Here is a 25,185-nt window from a genome sequence, read left to right on the forward strand (position 1 = left end):
TTTCCTTTACCCCACCCCACCTCTGAGGTGGGTCTCTTCTCTGTACCCCCAGCAAATCCCGTGAGGACTCCACCAGAGCACATCCTTCTCTTATGAATTCAGCAAGCACTTCTCCAGATACAAACACAAAAATACACATGTTCCTACCTACCAGAAGCTCATGTCTAGTGGATAAGCACAGCTCAGGGAGCCTTTCTCCACCATGAATGAGAAGCTCCTAAAGATTGGAGCCACGTCTCATTCCACCACAGACGCTCAGATATGGGGCAGGTTGGACCACACTGACAATACTATGATGCTATTCCTACCTCCCCAGCTCTCAGCCAGTGCCTACGCCAGTCTCACCCTGGCTTACTCCAGGGTGGGCCCAGCCCACCCTGCTCAGTTCTTCTCACAACAGGCCACAGAGATGCTGGTCCACACATCCTTTGCATGGCGGGATCCATGAAGCTTGGTTTCCAGGACGCTGGGCCCACTGTTGGCACTCACCTCCATTAATAAAGAATACCGGCCCTTCCACGGCAAAACAAAGGCAGACTTCTCCCCCAAGGATCATTTTTCCTTTACGGGCAACACTATGCAGATCCCTGGTCCTCCACCAAACTACATTTAAAATAGCTTTTGTGAAGGATGGACACAGTGGCCATTTTTGTATGTGTGTGTGCCAGCAGCAATGCATTGATTGTAATAGGAACAATGTGCACTTCTTCCCACTGCTGACAGAATAGATGACATTGTGTCATGGGCCGGGGAGGGGGTGGAGGGGCCCAACTAAAGAAACCAAGCCTTAAGGATTATTACATGAAATTCTGATAAAAAGCACTTCGAAGACTCTTTCCCATCATCAAAAAACCACACTGGGCAAGATCAGAGCTTAACAGCCAAAAGAAAAAAAAAAAAAAAACACCACATTCAATCCCTGAGATCATTTTCCTGAAATAGAAAACTACATATGTTTCTCAAATTTCACATCAAGCCACTGCAGAGGCCAGACTGCAGGGCTGAATTGGGCCAAAGTAAGTAAGGGAGAGAGAGAAGAGGAGAGAGGGGGATGGGATGGGAAAGGGAGTAAACAGAAGAAAATGAGCCCATTCTTCCACATCACCACATTTCTCTAGCACAATCTAAACTTACAAACACCCCCAGTTTCACAGAACTATAGTTAGGGTTGCTTATCGGGCAGCCTTTACTTTGTCAAATTAAGACACATTGCCTTGGATTAGCAAGACTCCTTAAATTCAAAATGACTTCATGGTTGGCTCCAAGTTCAGTGTCTCTAGGGCCAGCCGCCAGGAACATATCCACGGCACAGGCTCCCTCCCCTCTCCATACTGACCTGCCTGACTTTTCCATGGAGACAGCAGAGCAAAATCCCAAGTAGACAGGCTGTCAGTGTTAATTAAAAGTCCAAACACTTCTTTAGAAACTATCTCCAGCTTAGTATTTATACAGAATATAAGACTCTGATAGGCAGGGCTGGAGAGGGGAGCAGGAGGTTGAGAGCGGAAATAGGTTTGAATGGCATTTGGAACTCATTAATTTTTAAAAGACAGGCTGCCACCCTATATAGACCCAGAGAGGTTCAAAATGTAACGAAACCAGGAAGATGAATGAGCCGAAGACTGTTTGGAAAGCCTGGGGAGAGCGCTTAGCTTTTGAAAAGAATAATATCTGGGCAATAATGAGAGCTGACAGTTTTTATTGGTGAATGCGGTTTTGGGCACATTTTAACGATACAGGATGACAATTTTTTGTATTTAACAAAAGGAAAAGCAATCTTCTAAATGACTTGGGAACAAAGGGCTCCCTGACTGCAATTTCTTAATAACATTTAAGAATTCTCTTCAAAGGACCTTGACAATAGTTTAGAGAGAAGAAAGGAAAATGAACAAAACAAGAAAAAAAGAAGGTATGTTAAAAGAAAAAAAAAACTAAATAGAAGAAGAGGGAGGGAAAGAAGAAGAGAAGAAAAGGATACAGCATTTTAACACCAAATTATATCCCAAAGAGCTGAATTTTAATGTCAGACTTTAGTAATATTTTTTTGAAAGAATGAGTTTTAAGAAAGAATCCAAAAAGACAGTTTGGTCAACACCATCAGCATCTGACAGACTTAGAACTTTAATCCCTGAGGGGCTAAATGGATCACCTAATCCAACCAGCAAATTGTGCAGATGTAGAAACTGAGTGCCCGGGGCCCACAGGTCACCTGGTTGGACGAGAGTCACGTCTTCCAAGTTTCAAGCCACGCCACCTCACGTATCTTATGATGAAGGTCCTGAGCACTGCCAAGCTCTCACAGTCCTTCCAGGGTCATGGGTTCCAAGACTGAATGTTGATGTCTTTAATCAGGTTGACTGAAACTCAGAGGCTACTCAGCATCACACAGGTACAACATATTCAAAAGGCCCAATAAGGAAAGTTCAGAAAAGCATTCACCCAACAGAGCCAGCCACCCTGCACAGGAAACTCATTTGCGAGTCCACAAAGACTGAGGTGCCCTGCCCACCCTGAGGGAGGCCTTCTCAGGTCAGGGAAAGAACCCCTAAACAATGTATGATGGGGGGATGTCCCCCTTAAAATCTAACTCCTACTCTACCCACTAGTTTTACCCTCAAAGTGAGACCCTTCTGGCATTCAGTTCTGTCATCTGGAAAATGAGATTTCCCTAACTTTCTTTTTCTTTTTTTTTTTTTTTAGCAGTTTTATAACTTCAAAATATTTTCAGCAGAGAATATACCATCATACTATTTGTAAATGAGGAATCATATTCAGAGAGCATGCCGCTCTACCGTATTGAAAGAACAAATGAGATTACATTCTAAAAGTGATTCAAGGTCTCAGAGAAAATTGTTAACTAAAAGAAAAGTTACATTGCTGCTCAGTTGGAAAATTACAGTCATACTGGCTATCATCTTTCAGGCATACAAAATTCATGTCTAGATGTACACAACAGAAATCTAAAAAAATAAATAAATAAATAACAGAAATTGAGCAAATTCAGACCAGTCTTTCTTAATGACAAGTGCACATCAGAACTACACGAGGTCACACGTTTTTACCTCCTTTGCCCCAAATGACAAAGGTGGGGGTTCTTAAACTTTTCTATCCAGGTTTGCTTTGCTGATGAAAAGTGAAAGAAGCAACTTCAACCTTCCTCAGAGTTTGCCTCAACGTAGCAGACAAAGCAGGACAGTCAGTGACCTGATACTAAAGCTTTAGTGTCGGGTAGCAGGAGGATCTGTGCCTTGATTTTGATGCTTCTGATAGCCATAGATGAGAAGCCTGGACAGGACGCTAACACCATCCCACTGCCTGCCCCGACTGGTCTAGCATATTCCATTTTCTCCTGCCCTCCCCAGTCTCTGCATACTGACCAGCGTGCCATCTCCTGGCACCTACCAATTCTTCCCACCCACAATAGCTCTGAGACCTTTGATGACACTCACACTCTATGACTCACTGGACCCTGATCACATCCACAGGAAACCAAGACAAAACCCCCAAACAAGGGAGAACAGGTGTCAAGTGGGTGATTTGGTTGCTCAATGGCCCATCCTCCACACCCCACTTGCAAACTGCTTAACTAAATATAGATTCACCTTAACATTTAAAAATACAAATAAATAAAAACTAAAAACTGAAGGGAAAGACAAATGGAAGTAGAACTTCCTGTGCACTACTATGTAGCAAAAACAGGTTAGAGGTTTTACCCATGGTGCTTCATTTTCTCCACGGAGCAAACCCATGTCGTTTTTGTCCTCCTTCAATTGCAAAAGGAAACGGATTGAGAGGGATAAAAGGACTTGCCCAAATTCACCCAGCTGTTAAATGAAATGGTAACACTGTGGGCTCCAGACCTTACATGAATTTGAATAGTTACATAAATGTGTACCAACTATTGCTAGATAAGAGATAGGATGACTCTTAGATTCTCTCTTACTTTCTCTCTCTCTCTTTCCACACACACACACACACACACACACACACACGGACTAAGTGAATGAGTGAGTGAATGAATGATGGAAATTGTGAGCTACAGTTGCTTCAAACTATACATACCTCCTTCATGACTTCCACCTCCCTCATTTTCTCCTTGTTATTATCATAAAAGGATAATAAATTAGTAACTGGGATATTATTAAATGTAATTCACTGAAAAGATTGTGTTTGTACCTGCCTGATATTAATTCTCCATTTGTTATTTAGCAATAAGACAAACCCAATTTTAGGGTTTCAGGTAGCAATGTATTCAGCTCAAGCCGACTTTACCCAGTCTCCATTCTAGCCAGGTAGGATCACAAACCTAAGTGTCGGCCAGTGATATGAAAGCAAAAGTATTATGTAGATGTTCTAAGAATGTCATTTAAAGAAGGCTGACAGATGTGCAGTACAGCCTTTTTATGAACTACCCACCTTCCTTCTGCCTGCTACATGAAATGTGGACTTGACTACGCTCTATAAACTATCGTAGACGATGACATGACCTTGAGAATGGAAGTCAGGACTCTGGATGGGGACATTAAAATGTCAAGAGTTAGGCAAGTGGCAAAGTAACCCAAGACTCCATATATCTAGATTTATTTACAGAAGAGAAGGAACCTTTATGTGTTTAAGCCACTGTTGTTTGGAATTTTCTATGATTTTTTTATTATTCATCAGTGAAGAGATAAGGACCGTATTTCTTCTATAGAGAGTAAAAGTACTCTTCTCTCCCCAAAATAAGGGTAATGGAAATCTAATATTTATATGCTATTTCTCAGCACTATTAAATGTCCTAAAAAATAAGCTGATGTGAGAGGATGACTGAATCATCCTTCCTAGAACCTAGAAGAACTATTTTGTATCATTGTTCTGAGAAATTATCCTTCAGTACAATCATAAAACAATGCAAATCAAATAACTTTAATAAACTGATAGGAATAACTATGATTTTTTTTTTTCTCAGAATTCTTTGATTCCCACTTTGTTTTCCCACTACCTGGGAAATCCCTATCAAGTTTCAACCAAGGTTTGGTCAAAAACGCTACCTTTATGATGATCTAAATTCAATCAATTTTACTTTGATTTGATAGTTTTCTAACATTAAAATATTATGGCATACAATTCATATCTGAATTTTTGTATGCCATAATTTTGTATGCCAAAACCACACTGAAAATCTATTTTACAACTACAAGGATGACGGTAATTTTTTTAAATAGGAAAATAAGTGTTGGTGAGGACGTGAAGAAAATGGAACCTTCATACATTGCTGGTGGGAATGTAAAACTGCGCGACCACTGGGGAAAATTGTGGTGGTTCCTCAGAAAGCTGAACATAGAGCTACCGTATGACCCAGCTATTCTACTCCTGGACATAGAATGGAAAGCAGAGATTGAAACAGATAATTATATATCAACATTCATTACAGCATTATTCACAATAGCCAAAAGGAAGAAACAACCCAAGGAGCCAACATGAGTCCATCAACAGAAGAATGGAAAAGCAAAATGTAGTACATAAACACAATGGAATAGTATTCGGCCATAAAAAGGAAGGCAATACTGACACATGCCACAACAGAAAGAATCTTGAAAACATTATACTAAGTGAAATAAGCCAGACATACAAGAACACATACAATATGATTCTATTTAGACGAGGTATCTAGAACAGGCAAATTCATAGAGTACATTGTACAATTCTTGGTAGTAGAAAGATTGAAGGTTAACAGGGGCTGGGGGAAGGGAAGAATGGGGAAGTATTGCTTAATGTTTACAGAGTTTCTGTTTGGGATGAAGAGTAAGTTTTGAAAATAGCTAGTGGTAATTGTTGTTCAATACTGTGAATGTAATTAGTGCCACTGAACTGTACACTTAACAATCGTCAAAATGGTCAATTTTATACTATATATAGATACATAAAATTTAAATCGGTAAATTTTATACTGATATATAGAGTATAAATATATATAGAGTATATATATATATACATATAGAGAGTATATATAGGTATATAGAGTATAAATATATAGAGTATATATTTACTGATATATATAGATATATATAGAGATATATAACAATTCATAAAAATTAATAATGTAATACATCAAAATCATTGAACTTTACACTTTAAATGGTTTAAATGGGTATATTTTATGTATGTGAACTATATCTTAATAAAGCTGTTTTTTGTCGTTTGTTTTTTAAATCAAGTCTTATTTCAAATATACAACTAAGAAAGGCAGTCAGGCGGCGAAGAATGGAGGAAGCAATGTGGACTGCAGGAGTGTCACCAGAGGCAGACATTACAGTGGGATTTTCTCCCTCCTTCTCCCCATGCTGCTGCTTTGGCCCATGGAGGATGAGACTGCAACCCCTTTCTCTCTCCACTCAGAGCAGCACCAGAGGAAGCACAGCTGACTTTGCACCCCCATCCCCTTACTGAATTTTCTCCAAAGAAGGCAATCATCTGATTGAGAGACTGGAATACATTAAGCCACATTTTAAGGATCACCATGTTCAAGATAAGATGCTAAGTGAGGCCTAGAACATCAAGCCCACTCCTTCACTACCTACGCCCACGTGCAACCAGCATGCCTTGGCTCCAGGTAAGCACACCTGGGCAGGCTCTGCATTCGTGTGACTGACTCAGCTCCTGGACTTGAGATCTGGCTGACGTAGCTACACATATATGTATATATATACCTGAATATGCAGGTGTTGGTTTAGCCTCACTTCTGAGCTGTTATTATCCATCCCAGTATACCAGAAGTTCTACATGAGTACATTGGAGATTAAAGAGTACTTTCTAATATAATGAGGTAATTTATTCTTCATTTATCTAATGTGCTGTGTACAGTGTTTCCCCAAAAATAAGACCTAGCCAGACAATCAGTTCCAATGTGTCTTTTAGAGCAAAAATTAATATAAGACCCGGTCTTATTTTACTGTAATATAATATAAATTATAATATAATTTAATGTAGTGTAATATAGTATAATATAATATAATATAAATAATATAATTAATATAATATAACATAACATAATATAACATAATATAATACTGGGTCTTATATTAATTTTTGCTCCAAAAAACTCATTAGAGCTGATTGTCCGGCTAGGTTGAACATTTTCAGGGAAACACGGTATGTAGTGGCTGTTAGTCAGAACCCCAAAGGCAAGAAAAAGTCAGTGGCACTTTGAATCCTTAACAACAGGGATATCTGCTAGGGGTTTAAATAATGAAGATTAAAGTTAATTGTCCTAAGTGTGATAATGGCACTGTGGTTATATAAGAGAATGGCATGCTCTTGGGTGATCACATTGCAGATTTGAAGAGGTAAGAATGTAATAGCTGACATTCATTTACAAGTTCAGCAAAATCAACACATATATGCCTGTCAGAGATAAAGCACTTGAGAACACAACTGTAACAAAATATTAATAACTGATAAATGGAGGTGAAAGACATGGTGTTCAATATACCATTCTGTCAACTTTTCTGTAGGTTTAAAATTTTTTCAAAACACTGGGGAAAATACTAAAACAACATCAAAAAGTGAGATCTTGCCAATATTTAAGGAAACACTGAAATTCAATATAAATATAAATAATTGACATAAATAGGTAATTGATATATGAAATACTAATTGACGTAATTTTTAATTGACATTAACATAAATAAGTGGTTGATGAATATAAGAAAAACTGCATTTAATAATCAGAAACGCAAATTAAAATAAGATACCATTTTAAGTCTAAAAACTTGGCTAAATTGACAGACATTTTATACTGTCATAGGGTAGAATATTATACAGGTATCAAAAATATATTTTCAGATAGTATTTATTGATATGGAAAATACAATAATATATTAAGTATAAAATAAGTTGCACAAAGCAGATTTATAATTTAAAAAATTAAAAACAGTAGAGTAAGAGTCTAAATAAAGTTACTTTTTGACATCCTGGAGATTATATTTGGAAAATAACTACAGACCTGGATCAATAACCCAACAATAAATATTCTACTCACATGAGAGCCAATAACCATGAGAAAAATAATAGTACAATAATATCCTTTATAAACCCAAAACAGAGAACCATATAAACCAGGAGCTCCTATTTTAAAAGGGATTACAGTTTCTAAAAAAAAACATAAACGCATCTCTTTAACATAGAAGACAGGATATTTACTGACTACTTACACAGAATTGGACATTGTAGTGAAGAAAAGAGGGAAGGGAAAATATATCATATAAAGAAATCAGAGGAAAAATAAAACTGAGATTCTAGAAATTCAGCCCTGTTTTTCCATATGTCATTGAAACGTCTCAGAAATTCTAACATGTAACTTCTTAAGAAAATTTACCAAAGTGTCTCTTTTACCCAAGGAACCTGGTCATCAATTTCGTTTAGTCCAAAGCAATATAAATGGGTTAAGAATAGACAAATCTCTCATACAAAATAATTCAAAATCATGAATGTAGACACTCTGTCCCCAAGAAGGTGAAGCATAACTCCCTATTCTTTAAGTGTGGGCTGTGAATAATGACCTCCTTCCAAAGGGTACAATATAGAAGGGGAAGAGGAGTTACTTTACAGTGGACATACAGTACCGACATACAGTACACCCGACATACAGTACCTCAGCCAGCTGATCAAGGTCAACAACAAGTCGTACTGATCCTATACACCCTTGATGTGATATGAGAATGGTACTCATCACAGAATGGTCTTCCTCCCAAAAATATACTATCGAAGTCTTATCATAGAAAAAAAAAAAAAATCAGACAAATTCCCATAGAGGGACATGGTACAAAATACATGACCAGTACTCTTCAAAACTGTCAAGGCCATCAAAGTTGAGAAATTGTCACAACCAAGATGAGCCTAAGGAGACATGATTAAATGTATATGGTATCCTGGATAGAATCCTGGAATAGAAAAAGGTCATTAGAAAAAAACTAAAGAAGTGTGAATAAACTATGGAATTTAATAATACATCAATATTGCTTTGTCAATTGTGACAAATGCATCACACTAATTTAAGATGTTAATAATAGGGGAAATTGGGTACCAAGTACATAGAAACTCTCTACTTTCATCACAATTTTTCTGTAAATCTAAAACTGTTTTAACATAAAACATCTATTTGAAATTATAACTGAATTTAAAAGGACACACTTTTAAATAATTTATAGAATACTGCCAACCCTTGATAATCTATGAGAAAATTCTCTCAGACTCAAGAGTTTTCCAAGTTCTCCTTCTACCGAATAACAGCCAGGTTCTTATCTGCTCACTCAGTTAATCTTGACTATATTCTAATCTTTGTTTTGGCCACTAGGAAGCTTGGAAACAAACCTATCAGTAATAATGAAGAACCTAATAGTTTCTATGAAGCTCTTATATTCATCTTGGTTATTCTATTAAAATATTTTCACTTCATTGTGATTTTTTAAAAATTTTTATCACTTGTTTTATCTTTTATTACCAGTCACCTCAAATCTCTAATTTAGAGTGAGGACTTATATACGTGAATATTTTTGTCTGATTATACTAAATTTTATTATTCAATTCCTGACTTCCCATTTCTCATGTTAGCAAAATTCTGGACAGTTACCCACTCAACACCTAGAATGTGGCAAATTAATAAAACATTCAGCTTCAGTTCTTAAACTGCAAAATGGCCTGCTTTAACCCATGGTTTCCAGTACTAAGGGAGTTCACAGTTGATAATACGCGTAGTACAGATAAAGAGAAGGAATTCAATAAATGATAATTACCATTATTATTGGTAATAACAAAAACAGCAATCATTATTTTCATTAAAATAATAAAAAGAACAGAGCTGAATTACAAATTAATCACAGGCCAGGTGGTGATTTTTCTCAGTGACCCAGATACACCAGAATAGCTGCCATATTTTGGAGGATAAGAAAAATAACTGAAGGGGAGGTGGGGGGAAACACGAGAAGGGGAGGAGAGAGAAGCAGATAGAAGGACGAGAAGGAGTACTTCTTATTTGTCACTGCCAAAAACAAGTCTGAAAGCTTTAAGGCAAGATGAAATCCAATCACTTTTCAGCCTTGACTCCACTAGAATAATAAAAGGCAAAAAAGGAGAAGAAAAAAAAAAACACCCTCTAGCCTTTTTGGCACTCATTTCCCCAAAGCCTCCCAAAACAATCACAGTAAGAGCCAAATAAACACCAAATCTGAACCTCTCTTTGGCCCAGAGGATGCCATGCACATATTTTACTGCCCAAAGTTTTTTTTGGCATTGGCACATTCAATTTCAGACCCTCATCTTCCTTCTGCTAGACAAGAGAACAATGGGGATTTTCATTAAAAGAAGCAGGCATTGTTGAAATGTTGTGTGCCACACCTTTCATCCACAGTAACTCTAAGCACCTCAATAACCCTGAGAGGATATCCAGATGAGGACCAGAGGCTCAGGGGGTGAAGCAATACCTCCAGGTTCTTGCAGAAAGTACACAGCGAAGACACTAAACTCAGGTCAGTCTAATTACGAGGACTTCCCTCTTTCCACTACGTCAGAAACTTAATGCAAAGACTCCTTGAGAAAATCAACAGAGAAAGTGAACTAAATAAAATAGCTAATTCCTTCAAAAAACGTCTCAGCACTGCATTGCAAGTTTTCCTCTTACCCCACTCTGTCCGTACACTAAACCCATGGAGTGCTGTCATTATCCAACTGTACAATTGAGAAAGTTCAAAGGGGTTACTGGTTTCACCCTGATCCTGCAGGCAGAAATAGAAAAGGGAGAAAAAAAATGGAGACCAAGGAAACATTAGGAGAGAAAAGACAGATGTAAGATATAGGTGTGCCAGGGATAGGGCAACCAACCATCTTTGCAAGAGACACTGAGTAGCCTGGTGTCCAAGGTCCACAGGCTTTTCTCTAAAAGAGAGGGAACATGGAGGGGTGGCCTCTGAAGGAGCTCACGAGTACCCAAGTACAGGGGCAAGGAGCAGGGGGAGAAGGATTGCAAATTTGTACTAATCAAAATAAAATGAGTCATGAGTGTCAAAGCTAATTTTTAAAAAGTGGCAGGGATGAGTGGACAGTCAAGAATCATTTCTGAGCATGAACCTTTCTGCTTCCTCAGGGTTTGAGATTGTCATGAGCAGGGCTGAAAGCCCCCAAGCGTGTTCTTATAGGTCAACCAGAAGCTCTCCATTTTTAAATTCACCAAATTCATGTATCCTTTTAAAATGCTTCCAATCCCTCAGAGGGATTGGAAGTCTCCTATTATGTCAGGATGAGAGACCCATATTACTTTCAAGCATATTCTGTTAGGTAACATTGTCTAAAATTACCTGATCATATAACCACTGGGGCACTTGTTAAACATACAAATCCCCAGGTACCCCATGGAGATTCTGATTCCCTGGGCTTAAAACTGGAAGCCCTGGTGATCTGTGCTTTGAATAAATACTTCAGCTGATTCCAGCCTAGTTTAGGAAAAAAAAAAGGTTTAATACGACTCTCTAAACAAGCTTATGAAGTTAAGTATCATGATCCCCATTTTACAGGTAAAGACAGCGAGATTCAAAGCACATGCCCAAGATGACACTCCTGTGTGGCAATGGGGGTCATATTGTGACACCACAGTGGTATGAATGCCACCACATTTAAATTTATCTGAGCCAGAGCTAGCTTCAAAAAGCCCACTCCTTGGTATCTTCATATGGCATCAGACACCAGGAAATGGGGGTGTAGACTATCCAGCACCATCAGAAAGCACCAGGGAGGAAGTCAACGCCCTGAATTGAGTAACACCCGAGGAAAAAGACAAGAAAAGCAAGGTCCTCCTACACTGTAGTTCTATTTTTGAGTCCTCAAGTTTTGCAGGACAATGGGGTATTGCTGATACCCACCCACACTATTAGCACCGCTTTGACGAATAGGTCCATTTGGCTAAAAGGATGAAAACATGTTATTTTACTACTGCACAAAGGTCAGATAAAACCTAGAAAAAAGTCCTTCCAGAAATAACTTCAGACAATTAATGTCACACCAAAAGAGGAATGTCCAAGATGAGATCTTCACCTACACATTGGCCTCCCCAGTGGTGATAACAGTATAACAATGACTAATTGCGCCTTCTGGGGGAAAGTTCAGACCACTCCTCCGGAGCCTTCTCCCCCAGACAGGGGAGAGTACCTACGCCTTGCTGTGGCCATCTGTATACACATGTGGACCCCCACTACCCTGAGACCTTTGACTAATGGCCATTTCATTGGTAGCAGGGGACGATCACCCACATGAAGAATGCTTTGCTGGTGAAAAATGTCCTCACTATCTCCTTTCTGGAAGCCCGTGCTGCTTAACTATCGCATTCTTATCAACACTCTGCAAGAAAAGGTCCAAATCATACAAAATGAGATAGATAAAAAGAGCACAGGGAAGACGGTATTCCTATTCCCAGCTTCCTGAGTTTAAATAAAAAGGAAAGTGGGGAAGGAAGATTTAGCCTTCTCTGAATGAGCTGATTTTACGATGTAACTCCTGCCTCCCTAAATATATGTATTTATATAGGTTTATCTGTCCTCTGGAAGTGATCCCATTCCTCACAGATTTGCTCAATGCAGATTCTAAATCGTTTTCAAAATGAGAAGACTCCACCCAGCCTGCTACTCCCCCCACCCCCGTGCATGCCCTGAAATCTGAGGTCAGGATGACAACGGGCACGCATCCTGTGAGATTTCATGCCCCACCTGTCCACATACGTATGTGTATAATAAATATATATCTGAGTATATATGAATACACACACACACACACACACACACACACATATATCCATGCTCACATCCACTGTTAATCATAGCATCCACAATTTCATACTCAATGAGTATTTTTAAATTGTCTCTGCCATGTAGCTCATACCTATTTATAACATTCATAATTTATTTAAAAAACAATGTTGACTTCAACATACTTGTACACTGCGGTGATTCAGGTTCATTAATAGAAAAAGCAAAATAGGTTCATAACACACCCATCCAGATAAATCGGCTTCCTTCATAAACATATCTCTTGCCTTAATTTTAGGGGCCCCAAAATATTTTTTCCCCATTTATTCACTATGTAAAACGTGCCTCTGGAAAAACAGCCGGATTTCACGATGGATTGTTCACATCTCCCTCAAATGTGTCCAATTTCAATGAATGGTCTTCACCTTGGATACCCACATTCCAGGCCTCATAGGAACAATGGTGTTTGGGCATGTGCAGTGAAGGTGGAAGATGGATTCAAGATGTTTCAAGTATGCAAAATCGCATGCAGATGTGCAAACAGTACGTCCAGTCAAAGTGAGTTAAGAAAGCAATATATATACAGACACCCGAGAATGGATGAGCGCAAATAAAATCCAACTTGTAATTAACATACCGTGCTGTGACACCTGTTGCCTTCCACGATAAGAAGTCTGGGAGATCAAAGAAATGTCCCGCCTTATCCCAGCAAGTCTCTCTCAAGTTCTGCCAAATTAAATATATATTAGAATCAATTATGGGCTTTTTTCCCTACCCTTCTCCTCTTTCAATAATGTCTCAAAATTTTCAAAACAAAAGTATAGCCAGCAATGCCCAATAAAACATCTGTTCAGGGGCTGGGAGGGGGGATGATATAAAAGCAGCACCTATATAGGAAACAAAAATTGGCACTTGTTGATCCTTCCCCAAATGACCATCATTTCCCTTTGATCCCCCTTTGCCAACTTGGAGGGGTAGGAAGCACACTCTGTGAAGGTATGCAATCCATCTTCCCTGTGAAAGGCCGGAGGATACGAGTCAAGACATATAATAAGATTCCAAGGCTGAACAGCTGTAAGTTGGAAAGAAAAAGCACTAAGAAACTACTGCATTAAACAGAATGTGTCCTGCCGTGTAAAATTCTCCCCATGCCAATTAATCCAAAGGCAACGGGAAAAATGGTCCCTGCCCTCAAAGAACTCCCAATCTACGAGAAGAGAATGGCACATAATCAAGCTATTCTTGTAAATTTCTTAAACATTTGTTTCTTCCAGTTTCTTTCATACTGCCAATGTAGTCAGAGTTTTCCTTGCCACTGGGCATTTTCTTTCCTCTGCCGATTCTGTCTGGAACATTCATTCCTCACCAGCAAGCTTGTTCCCTCCTAGGGTCCATGTCGCCCTGCTCCCTTTGGTTAACTTTACCCATTCTTCCCTGGCGAGGCCTTCCAGGATCACCTACTCAGGTTAGGTCTGGCTGTCATACAACCCATAGTACCCCACAATAATGCATGTAATGTCTCTCTTTCCTGCTAGAGTATAAGCTCTACACGGTCAAAGACCTTGTCAGTTTTCTACACAATGATATCCCATGATTCCCCCTTCCCCTCCCACTACACAAGAGAAGAGCCTTAGCTGTGAGGTGGAACCTACAGGACTCCACTCCCCTTACCCACTTAATGGGAAGGAGATGAACATGTGACCTAACTGAGCCAATCAGATCCCTTTTCCCAGGGATTTAGAATCAGGATCCAATTGGAGTCTTTTAACTTCTGCCTGTGAATGGAACTGGAAGTGAGATCAAGTTGAAAACTGTGAAGTGGCCATTTTCTGTACCTGGAGATGTAGAACTTCATAAAGAAAAGAGTAAAGCAGGCAGAAACAAGAGCAAGAAAGGTTTCCTACCACCCAGGCAACTTTCCATGTCCTGGTTTCAATTATGCCCTCCCCAAGAGGATACAGCAATAAGGAATGTATCATAAGCACCAGGGTATCTTTGGGACCCTAGGTGCAACAGTGCAGAACTTCCAGAAGAAACATAGTCCAGTATCTGCTAGAGGGTGACACATAGCAGGCACTCAATAAAAGCTCGCTGGACAACCAGTCAAACTGCTCGGTTTCATCTTCTAACCTTTCATGTGAAGAGTGCTTCAGCCTTCATAAAGGGCTTCCACATGCTTATCTCCTTAGAATGATACAAAAGTCCCGAGTGTCATTATATCTATTTTACAGACACAATTGGCCTTTATCTACATTTGCCCTCAAATTCTATAAACTCTTCCTATTACCTCTATCCCTATCACTACTATATGAACATAGAAATCTGCACACAGCAGAGAAACTGAATTATTTCCGCAGGTACAGGGTCCCACCAAACAACAGTAATATCAAAAGGATTCAGATATAAACAGCCCATTTTCTGTTCTTGTTGTTATTTGTTTAAATTCCTAAGTATTGGGATGAGAACTTGCATCTAAAAAGGGCTAAACTTTTGAACACCCGCACATGTTAATGTTAAACAAAGCAAAACTTAAAGTTGACTAAATATGCCTAACACGGCTATGGACGAGCAGCATCTTTCTACACAAATAGGTCACAATCAAAACATGGTAGCCTTTGAAACTAGTATGTGAGTCAAACAACTATATGCCTTATGGGTGGCCCGAAAAATCTCTTGCCATGGTCTTTGTGGTTTCAGTGATGGATTCTCAGGGAGAAGGAGAAAAGGCTGCCTCCTTCTAAAGGCTCCAGAAATCCAAGGCCAGTCACCAGAAATGAACCACTAAAACCATTGCAGCAACAACCAGTGCTTCAAGACAAAGCTGAACAATCGTCCTAAACTCAGAAAACAACTGCTTCTGTTAGATCTTGTATAGGATCATTAAAGACCTTACATAATGAGAGCTTTCAGCCTATGGCCACGCAGACAGCCACTGAGGACAATGGAACCCAAACAGAATGTCTTAGAGAACTTCAGGCCTCTTGCCAAAAAGACGCACACTGGGAGTAGGAGGTACAAGGCAGCCAGGAGCGTCATTTCTTCTTGAGACCACACCAGCTTCGTTGACCACAACCAGGGACCCCAGTTCAACTTCTCGATAGGATGAGAAACCAGAAACAACATCTCATTAAAAGTACAAGGTATCCTTAAGAATGCACAAGGTCTCAGAGAAGAAGATAACAGTATCCCCTGCCTTCTCTACAAAAGCAAAGTCTGGAGATTAACCAGCAATGGGAAGAGGAAAGAGCTTGCCTGAATGAGAGGGAATGTTTCCAAAAGTATGATCCCTACCTTCAAGATGCTGACATACTATCTGTGAGGATCCCATGCTATTCTCATGTTGGGCTACACGATTCACAAGCATTTTGTCATCAAATGCCAGATGGGCCAAGGGCATAGTAGCCCTATGGATGAATTTTTAATCCAGTTCTGTGGGAAAAACTCTCCATATAGCCCCTTCCCCAGCCAGTCCAGTCCCAGCCAAGGGCCTCAATCTAATTCTATTCTATTAATTCTAATTTTAAATTAATTAATTCTAAATTACATTAATTAATTCTATTAATTCTAATAAATTCTATTAATTCTATATATTCTATATATAATATATATTATATATATTGTATATATTAATATACATAATATATAATATATAATATATATAATAAATTCTATTAATTCTATATAAATTCTGTTAATTCTAATTCTAAATCTAATTCTATTCTGGAAACTGAGCCTACATCAGGACCCATGGACCATCCTCCTTCCATTCCTTCATGGCTTACAACAGTGCTCCCATGTGCCTCATCTCATCTGATTCTCAGAGCGGCTCAGAAGTATGCGGTTGACAAACAACAGTCAAACAGGAAAGATGGAGACACTGAGGTTCAGATGACAAGGGCTTAGCCCAATGTCGCCCAAGGTTTCTAGCTCTAATGTGAGTATTCCTTCCTTCCACTATGAACAGTCACCACTCTGAGGCTCCCAGAGCTATCAGAGCTGTGAATTTTGGGTTTTTGGAATCATCATGAAGGAAGCTACTGCCATTCCTTACAGAAGAAAACAATAACAAAAAAGAAAGAAGAAAAGCCCTCCCAAACACTTTTTTTTTTACATAGTTTTTAAATTTTTCAGAGGTTTCATTTTCAATCCTGAGCAACTCACTTAAGTTCTCCGTACGTGGTAATAACCTCCCTGCACAAACGGTGCGCAGGTTAGAGAGCACACAGAGCAGGTCCTCAGCACGTGCCGGTTTTAGTTGTATCTCATTATGCGGTAGCTGCATCCACTTCAAACTAGGAGCTCTCTGTGCTGAATGCGTTAAGTCTATCCTCCAGTTACCAAGCAGCTAACAAAAACGAGTCTTTTCAAGAAAAAAAGACATCAGCTGTGATTTGGGGGGTGTGACTTGGCAATAGAGATCTCTGCATTCCAATAACACTCCTTTGAGCTAAGCAATCCCCCAGGCTTGAAGGCAACCAAAGGAACAACCCTTTACTTTTTTTCAAATCATCTATTACTTTATAAAACCACAGCATTTCTTGGGAGGAGGCTACTCCTGAAAGGGCACACAGCTGTAGGTCTCAGCAGAGGGTGGGGACAGAGCAGTATATCTAAGATTCAAGGCCAGGCAGCAGCCACCCCAGCCTCGAGGCAAGGAGACATATGTCATAACTTTCTCCCAGGGAGACAGTGAGGTCTCTGCTGGCTTCTACACACTGAGGGAACTTGTGGGAAAAATGAAGCAGATACTGCAATGTATATGGGGAGAGAGCAGGGTCTAGGAGCAGCGTGACAAAGTAGGGATGACCGGTTCAAAAAGAGTCATCCAAGTATTTTGTTATTCATTGCAAAGGGATTCTATCTGGGCTATCTGCTGTGTGCAGTGAATAAAAGGGAGGGAACAGAAAGCTCCCTAATTCCCCACCCAATAAATGATCCTGCCTGAACATTCCAAATACTCACGATGTGGTTTTCCAGCACAACAACCCACAGAAAAGCAAAACCTGATTCTCACTCTGCGTTTAAGACTCCAAATTAGGGCACAGGCTGACGGTCCAAAGAGGAAAGATGTTTCAGGAAGACACTTAATCCTCAATGTCATTCTTAAAAGAAAAATGATGCTGAACACATGCAGTGGGTCATAATCCCCAACCAGAAACTTCCCAGAATGAATGAAACTCCCATCCACAGAGAAAAAGACCAAATCCTGGAGATTCAAGTCAGACGGATAATGCTACTAGATTCAAGTCAGAGGTTTGTGCTATTAGAGGCGTCCTTCTAAAAACTTAAAGCTTATCATTACATTCTTTTAAAACGGTTCCACAGCTCCTCATGGCTTAAATCACATTTTTATCTCCTTGGCATGGCTCTCAGGATACGTAACAACCTGGCTCCAACTTGGCCATTATTTTTATGAATCCTTCGGGGCTCATCTCCTATCATCCCTCTCCTAGCTCTCTCCCCACTGCTTTCACCTCATTTCTTTCACTTCCCTAAATGCATTATCCTCTTTTTATATTTCCATGCCTCTGTTGAGGCTGATGCCTTTCCTTAGACTGACTTTTCCCATCTTCTCCCACGATCAAACTTCTGCCTCTGATTCAAATCCAGCTGAAATGTCACCTTTTCAGTGAATCCCTCCATCCCTTGCTGTATCCTAATTATACATTCATGTTCTTAAGTCCATCTCGAAATGACAAACACCCGGAGGGCAAAAGCCAGCTGATTCATGAAAAAAAAAATGCAAAAAGTTTCAGGAGGTATAAAGAAATTTAAAGTCAGACCCTTTCAAGAGAAAATTAAAATGGAGCAGGAGAAAGATATGTGCAAATGAAAAGGTAATTAATAAGGTGATGTATGACAATAATGTAATGAGCCTGATACCAAGGTTTAGTGAGTCAGCCTCATAACTTTATCCCAACAGTGTGAGTGTGGTCATATAGCTGCCTCGAATGAGTAATCACAGACAGGGTTCAGAGGACAGAAAGAGCTTTGGGGGCGAGGTGGCTAGAAAAGGCTTCACAGGGGAGAGATCTGAGATGAAGCCAAAAGGTCAAGTAAAATAAGTGTCTATGCTACCATGGAGAATGGCACCCAACAAACAAAAACCTGAAATGCCAATGTAAGATTACAACCCCGGTAGAGGAGGATTTGTGTAACTGTACCATCATAAAATTTGTAAAATGAAATAAGTCATTGTAAATTTAAATTCTTCAATTTTCAAGAACTGGATACATATCTGCATCCTTCCCACCCTCCCACCTCCCTTAGAGCCCTACTGTTACACAAAAAGGTAAATTTATAATCCACACTAGAGCTGATTTCCCAACCATAAAAATGTTATCATTTACATGAAACCTGATCGTCTTCAACAAAGCTGGCTCTGCCCGGGAACGTGATACCACCAAATGCATTAGGAAAGCAAGGCTTTGGTATGTGGGCTCTAAGAACGTCGGAGACAGGCAGACCTGAGTTTGATTACTGTCCTCACCACTTCCCAGCTGTGAAGCTTTAGGCAAATTAATTTCTCTAAGCTCCAGTTTCCTCAAGTGCTGTATTACCAGCATCTACCTCAAAGGGATACTGTATGAATTAAATGAAATAATGTAGAGTGCCTGATAAGTCAACGAGTTTCTCTGTAATTACTGCCAGAGTTTCATGTTGTTCAAAGCACTTTGACATGCATGATCTCATCTGATCTGTGTAATTATTTAAGGCAGGAAAGGTGAAAAATTATAAACCTCCCCTTGCAGGTTAAGAAACTAACATCCAGAAAGGGACCACACCAAAACTGGCCCAAGATTACCCAACAGGTAAGTAAGTGGATAGACAGATGAAAATGTAGATCGCTACGGACCAGCCCAGTGCTAGTTCAGGAGTGCGCCTCCCTGAAGCACAACAAAATGCAGAAGTGCCAGGAGAAAAGTAGGAGGATAGCATGGTGATCTAGACAAGTTCTTGTGGGCGGTATTGTCTATGGAAGGGAGAGAAAAAGAGAAAGAATGGGGGAGAGAGAGAGAAAAAGGAAGGGAAAGAATCCTAACATGAAGAGAAGGCTTTGGGATGGGTAAGAAGGTCTTGGAACAGACATGAAAAAAGTATAAGATTTGGAGAAGTGGAGAAATGAGGAGGTCTTTCTTAATACCTCATTCTCCTGGAATCCTTCACACCCTTCTAATTGCTTTTCTGTCTCCTTCCTGAGCTCCTTTTCTTAGTTGCCCTTTAAAAGTGGGTGCTACCAGAGTTCCTGCCGCATCCAAATGCTCTTTTCACTGTTCACATACTTTCTGGGCAATCTCAATTACCCCCATGGTTCCAACCAACTACAAGATGGATACTGCACCAAATGTCAAACTCCCATTCACACCTTTCCTCTGACACGTCTCCTGAATGTCCCCTGCACCTCTAACTCAGCATGTCCAAGACAGAATCTGTTATCTTCCCCCAAAAGGTTTCTGTCAGTTGAGCCAGTTACCGAAGTCCTTCTTCTCTCATATCTTCTTCTTCTCTCATTCCTTATATCCAATCATCCATCTAATTTATAATTCCCAATTAATCCATACCCTTTCATCTCCTGTATTACTCAGGGAACTCCAAAGAAATAGATTCAAGTGTATACACGCACACACTACATACAGAGTTGACCCTTGAACAATGCAGGGGTCAGGGGTGTCAATCCACCAGCCATCAAAAGTCTGTGTCTAACACTTCACTCCCCCCAAATTTAACCACATCTGTCCCTCAGTATCTGGGGGAGGGGATGATTTCAGGACACTTGGGGATACCAAAATCCACAGATGCTCAAGTCCCTTATATGAAATGGCACAGAACAATTTATATTTTTTCATGTAAATATACAGTCAGCCCTCAGCATCCGCAGATTTCCAATCTTGGATCAAAAATACTGTCTTCCATCTGTGACTGGTTAAATCTGCAGGTGCTAAACCAGTGGGTATGAAAGGCGGACTGTATATTTACTGAAAAAAATTCTGCGTATAAGTAGACCTGTGTAGTTGTTGAAATCCATGTTGTTCAAGGGTCAGCTATTTATTTATACACACACACACTCACATACACACATACACACACACTGAGAATGTATACAACATGTATGTGTGTGTATATATATATATATATATATATATATATATAATATAGTCCTATACACCTATATCCTATATGTATATATGAAATCTCTTCATATACATCTATGAAGACCCAGGACTTCCAGTCTGAGTCCAAAGCCTGAGAACCAGGAGAGCTAATAATGTAACTTCTAGTCTGAAGGCCAACAGGCTCAAGACCCAAGAAAAGCCGATGTTTCAGTTCAAGTCTGAAGACCAGGAAAGACTGATGGACCAGCTCAAGACAGTCAGGCAGGAGAAATGTCCTCTTACGCAGCCTTTTTGTTCTACTCAGCTCTGAAATTGATTAGATGGGGTCCACCCACATTTGGGAGGGCAATCTGCTTGACTGGGTTTACCCATTCATATGTTAATCTCATCCAGAAACACCCTCATGGACACAGAATAAAGTCTGACCAAATGTCTGAGCACCCTATGGCCCGGCCAAGTTGACATATAAAATTCACCATCACACCCACATCTTTGCTATCGCATTTTCAGTCCATTACATTCTATAATCTGGATTGCTGACATCGTATCTGGCACCCTACAAAAATGACCATAATTCTTCCTCTCCCTGTATGCATGTCCTTGGCAATACAACTCTGTAGCTCTTCTATCAAGAGGTGAATCTATTTCTCCACCACCTGAAGTAGAGCTGGCCTTATGAATTGCTTTGATCAATGGAATGAAGCAGAAGTGGCAATGTGCTACTTCTCAGTTGAGGCCTCAAGAGACCTTACTTTTGTCTTCTTGGAACATAATGCTGCCATGTGAGCCAGCTCAGGCTGGCCTGCTGGAGGATGAGAGGACATGTGAAACAGAAACGAACCATCCTAGCCAAGGCGCAGGACATGCAAGAGAGCTGAGCAAAGCCGAGAGCCGCGAACCCTACCCAGCAGCACCCCCATAGATTCTTGAATGAATTCAGCAGAGACCAGAAAATGCATCTTTCTGAGCAACTTGTACAATGAGCCACCTCCAAATGAGCAACATGTATACTTATGAGGTAAACAAATGGTTTTTTTACACTACTAAGTTTTTGAGGTGGTTGGTTACACAGCAAAGCTAAGTGACATAGCCCCTAACTTTCAAATCTTACTCCCTTCAATTCCCACCCTCTACACAGCCAATTAGAATAAAACGGTCTACAAAAGATGTAAATTTGACTCCATAAATAACTCATTAAGTCAGTAAGTACTTATTTGGTATTCTCTACGTGTCAGGTACTATGTTCAGTATTAGGCAATGAGCAAACAACAGACACGGTTGCCACTCACAGGGAGCTTTCAATCTAGTATACCTTTCACCCTTCGACATTTTCTACTACTTTTGGAGTGAAAGGTCAAATTCATTAGCATGGCAGATACATGTCTTACTTGCCAGCTTCATCTCTGATCACTCCAAGATAACAACACTGGATCGCCCGCACACACTGTGCTTTTGCTCATTACATCTTTATTCATAGCACACCTCCCTCTTCCGCCGGACCAACATGTTCTCATCATTTAGGACGCAACTCAAGTACTACGCACTCCATGAAATCTTCCCTGATTCCCCAGGTAGGTGCGGCTCCCTATGCCTCCATAATACTCTCTGACTATCCCACCATGGCACTTCCCAGCATCTGTTCACGTGCCCATCTCCCTTACTAGACTGAAAGCTTCTAAGAGGCAGGAACTGTTTTTTTCTTTTTTTTTTTTCAATCTTTCTATTCCGAGGACCTAGCATTGTATCTGATATATATAGATGATGGATAACATTAGCTGAATAAATGAATAAATCGATGAATGACCAGGGATGTACACTCTAAAGAGAAGTCAGTGGAAAGGGAAATAAGAAATGAATGGATAAATAAATGAGGTTATGAATAAGAACTGTCCCAGCTTCTCTTTTCTCATTCAAGTAATGGCTTTTCACAGTCTGCCGTAGGAGCAGATGCACATTGCAGCCAAGCCAGACTGCCAGGAAGATAAATTTCTCTTCTTGGGGTGAGCAGGTCCTTTGGAGAAGTTTCATTTTAATTGGAAAATGGATTCATTCACTTCCTGGCTTGGGCTCGTGTGTCAGTACAACACCACTCTGAATGGCTGCCAAGCACCCCTGAGGAGGGGGCTGCGGCGGGAAAGGCGACCCATCAAACGATGAGTGCTCAGGGACATCTGAGGACAACCTGGCATCAGGTTCAGGCTGGCTCACATGGATGCCCCCTCCTCTTTCTTCCCCAAATGGCCTTCAACCCAAACTTTCCTTCTCCCCCACCCATAAAGGATGGTATACTTTACTGCTCCACTTGGCATTTCTTTGGGGCTTATTTGGGTCTATATATCCTTCCTTGTTCATTTATACCACTATTGCAGAGTTCCACTGTCATCTCCTACGAGGCATGGTCTAGGGCCACAACTGAGAAATTCCTTCCCTACTCATCTTGTAGGAGATCAGAAATTCATCAACTTCCTAATGAAGGATGCCTCACGGAAAACATCTCTTCTAGGAAGACTACGTGCATCTTCTGTGAAGGGTTCTGTGGGGGGCACTGCACAAGATGAGGTGATTGTGACCAGGCTCCGGGCCCCCTCTTTAGCCTCATGTCTCAACACCTTCATCTATCAGCACCCCCATAGTGCCCAACTCGCCACAGGGACTGACGCAACGGCAGTTCTAGTAATACAATACGCTACTCTACACCGAGGTGACTTTGCACATTCTGCTGCCTCTTCTCCAGAGCTACACTGCAAGGGTGCACATCCTGGTGCTAATGCCTCACAGCCATGCAGCCTTGGGAAAGCTACTGAACTACTACTCTTCACTTCAATTTACTTGCCTGACAGTAATTACAGAGGAAAACAATACTACCTACGCCATACAGTTGTTGAGGACACAAATAGGCAAATGCATGTGAAGTGTTTAGAACATCTGGCACATAGTAAGCACTTTTTAAATAATTGTTCTTGTTGTTAGTTAGAATGTCAGTTCCACCACCTGTTTCCTGTTTCAGGAAGGAGCATGGACTTTGGAGACTGGCACACCTTAGTTTAAACCTCGGTTCTCCTATTTATTAACTGTGTTACTTCTGCCCAGTAAGTCACCTAATGTCTATAGGTCTCACTTGGCTTATTGACAACATGTAACTCATAGTATTATTAGCAGGATTCCATTCAGTGAGGTCGTACCTCTTAATGTGCCCATCCTGGCACATCCCCAATAAATGTTAGTTTCCTCCACATCCTTACTCTTCTCAAATTATATGGGGGCCTGTCTCCCCTATTAGACTCTTAGCTCCTTTTAGGGGGAACTATAACTTATTCACCTGTATCCCTAGAGGTAACATGAAATAACTATTTCTCGAATGAAATATTTATGACGTGCAACAACTTGTTGATCAGTCCTGGTTTGTGGCCACATGTGTTCTAGGCATGAGGGTGGGCCCCGGAGGGCAGGAACGCATAGGTGCCGATCCTCAGGCTGCTTACTGGCTCGGTGGGGCAAAGAGTCTGCGTGCAGGAAGCACTTAGCAAGAATGTAGAAACAGCACAGAATAATTCAAGTTCTAAAATACCCGATTTGTAAACTAAGAATGATGCAGGGTCATGAAGGAAACGCACTGCTGTGGGCAGGAGGTAGAGGAAAGTATGACTAAGGAGGTCATATTTCGCGTTGGTGTGAAGGGAAGGCCAAGACTAAGGAGGATGGCATGGAGGGGAGTCCAAGCTAGGGCACCTGCCGGAGCAAAAGTGCAGGAAGAAGCATCCGCTGCAGTCCTGGCCATGGAAAAGGAACCCTGAGCAGGTCAGCCTGAGAGACGTGTGCTGAAGTATATAGTGAGGGGTACATCTGGATCTATATTAGACACTCAGGTCAAAAGAGAACGCAGCCACCACCGTCCTGAGCAGGGGGTGATTTGTGAATCCGGCTTTCAGAAGGTTAGGACAGCAACAAGATGGTGGGAAGTCTGGAGGGAAGAAGACACAGGAGGCAGGAGGACCAGTTTCCATGTACATTCCTGACACAGAAGGAGGAGAAACAGTTTAGGGAAAGAAAGGAAGGAAAATGGAGGCAAAAGGGAAGATGAGCAAGAAAGAAAATGTAACAAGAAAGATTAAGTAGAAGAGGATGAAGGAGATGAAAATAAAGACAAAAGCAAAAAATGTGCAAAGAGAGAACAGAAATGGAATGAAAAGAAAGGATAGGTTGAACATGAGAAATGAGTAAAATGAGAAATGGGGGAAAAAGTAAGGGAGAAAGAGAAAAAAATAGAAAAGTGAAAAAGATGTGTGGAAAACAATGGCAGA

At 40.5% G+C, this 25,185-nt stretch overlaps 1 protein-coding gene across 20 annotated transcripts in view; it reads right to left on the bottom strand.

Annotated features, from left to right (window-relative positions):
* Positions 1–25,185, bottom strand: part of FGGY (FGGY carbohydrate kinase domain containing) — a 661,235-nt gene that overhangs the window by 300,160 nt on the left and 335,890 nt on the right. For all 20 annotated transcript variants that reach the window (XR_013993878.1, XR_013993879.1, XR_013993880.1 and 17 more), the window contains one exon: positions 13,408–13,496. Coding sequence is in view for 17 of the 20 variants with exons in the window: in XM_081057761.1 (XP_080913887.1) it covers positions 13,408–13,496 (89 nt within the window). In the remaining 3 variants the exon portion in view is untranslated. The remainder of the gene's footprint in view (positions 1–13,407; positions 13,497–25,185) is intronic.

This window comes from Rhinolophus hipposideros (genome assembly GCF_964194185.1).
Source record: "Rhinolophus hipposideros genome assembly, chromosome: 8".
Lineage (NCBI taxonomy): Eukaryota > Metazoa > Chordata > Mammalia > Chiroptera > Rhinolophidae > Rhinolophus > Rhinolophus hipposideros.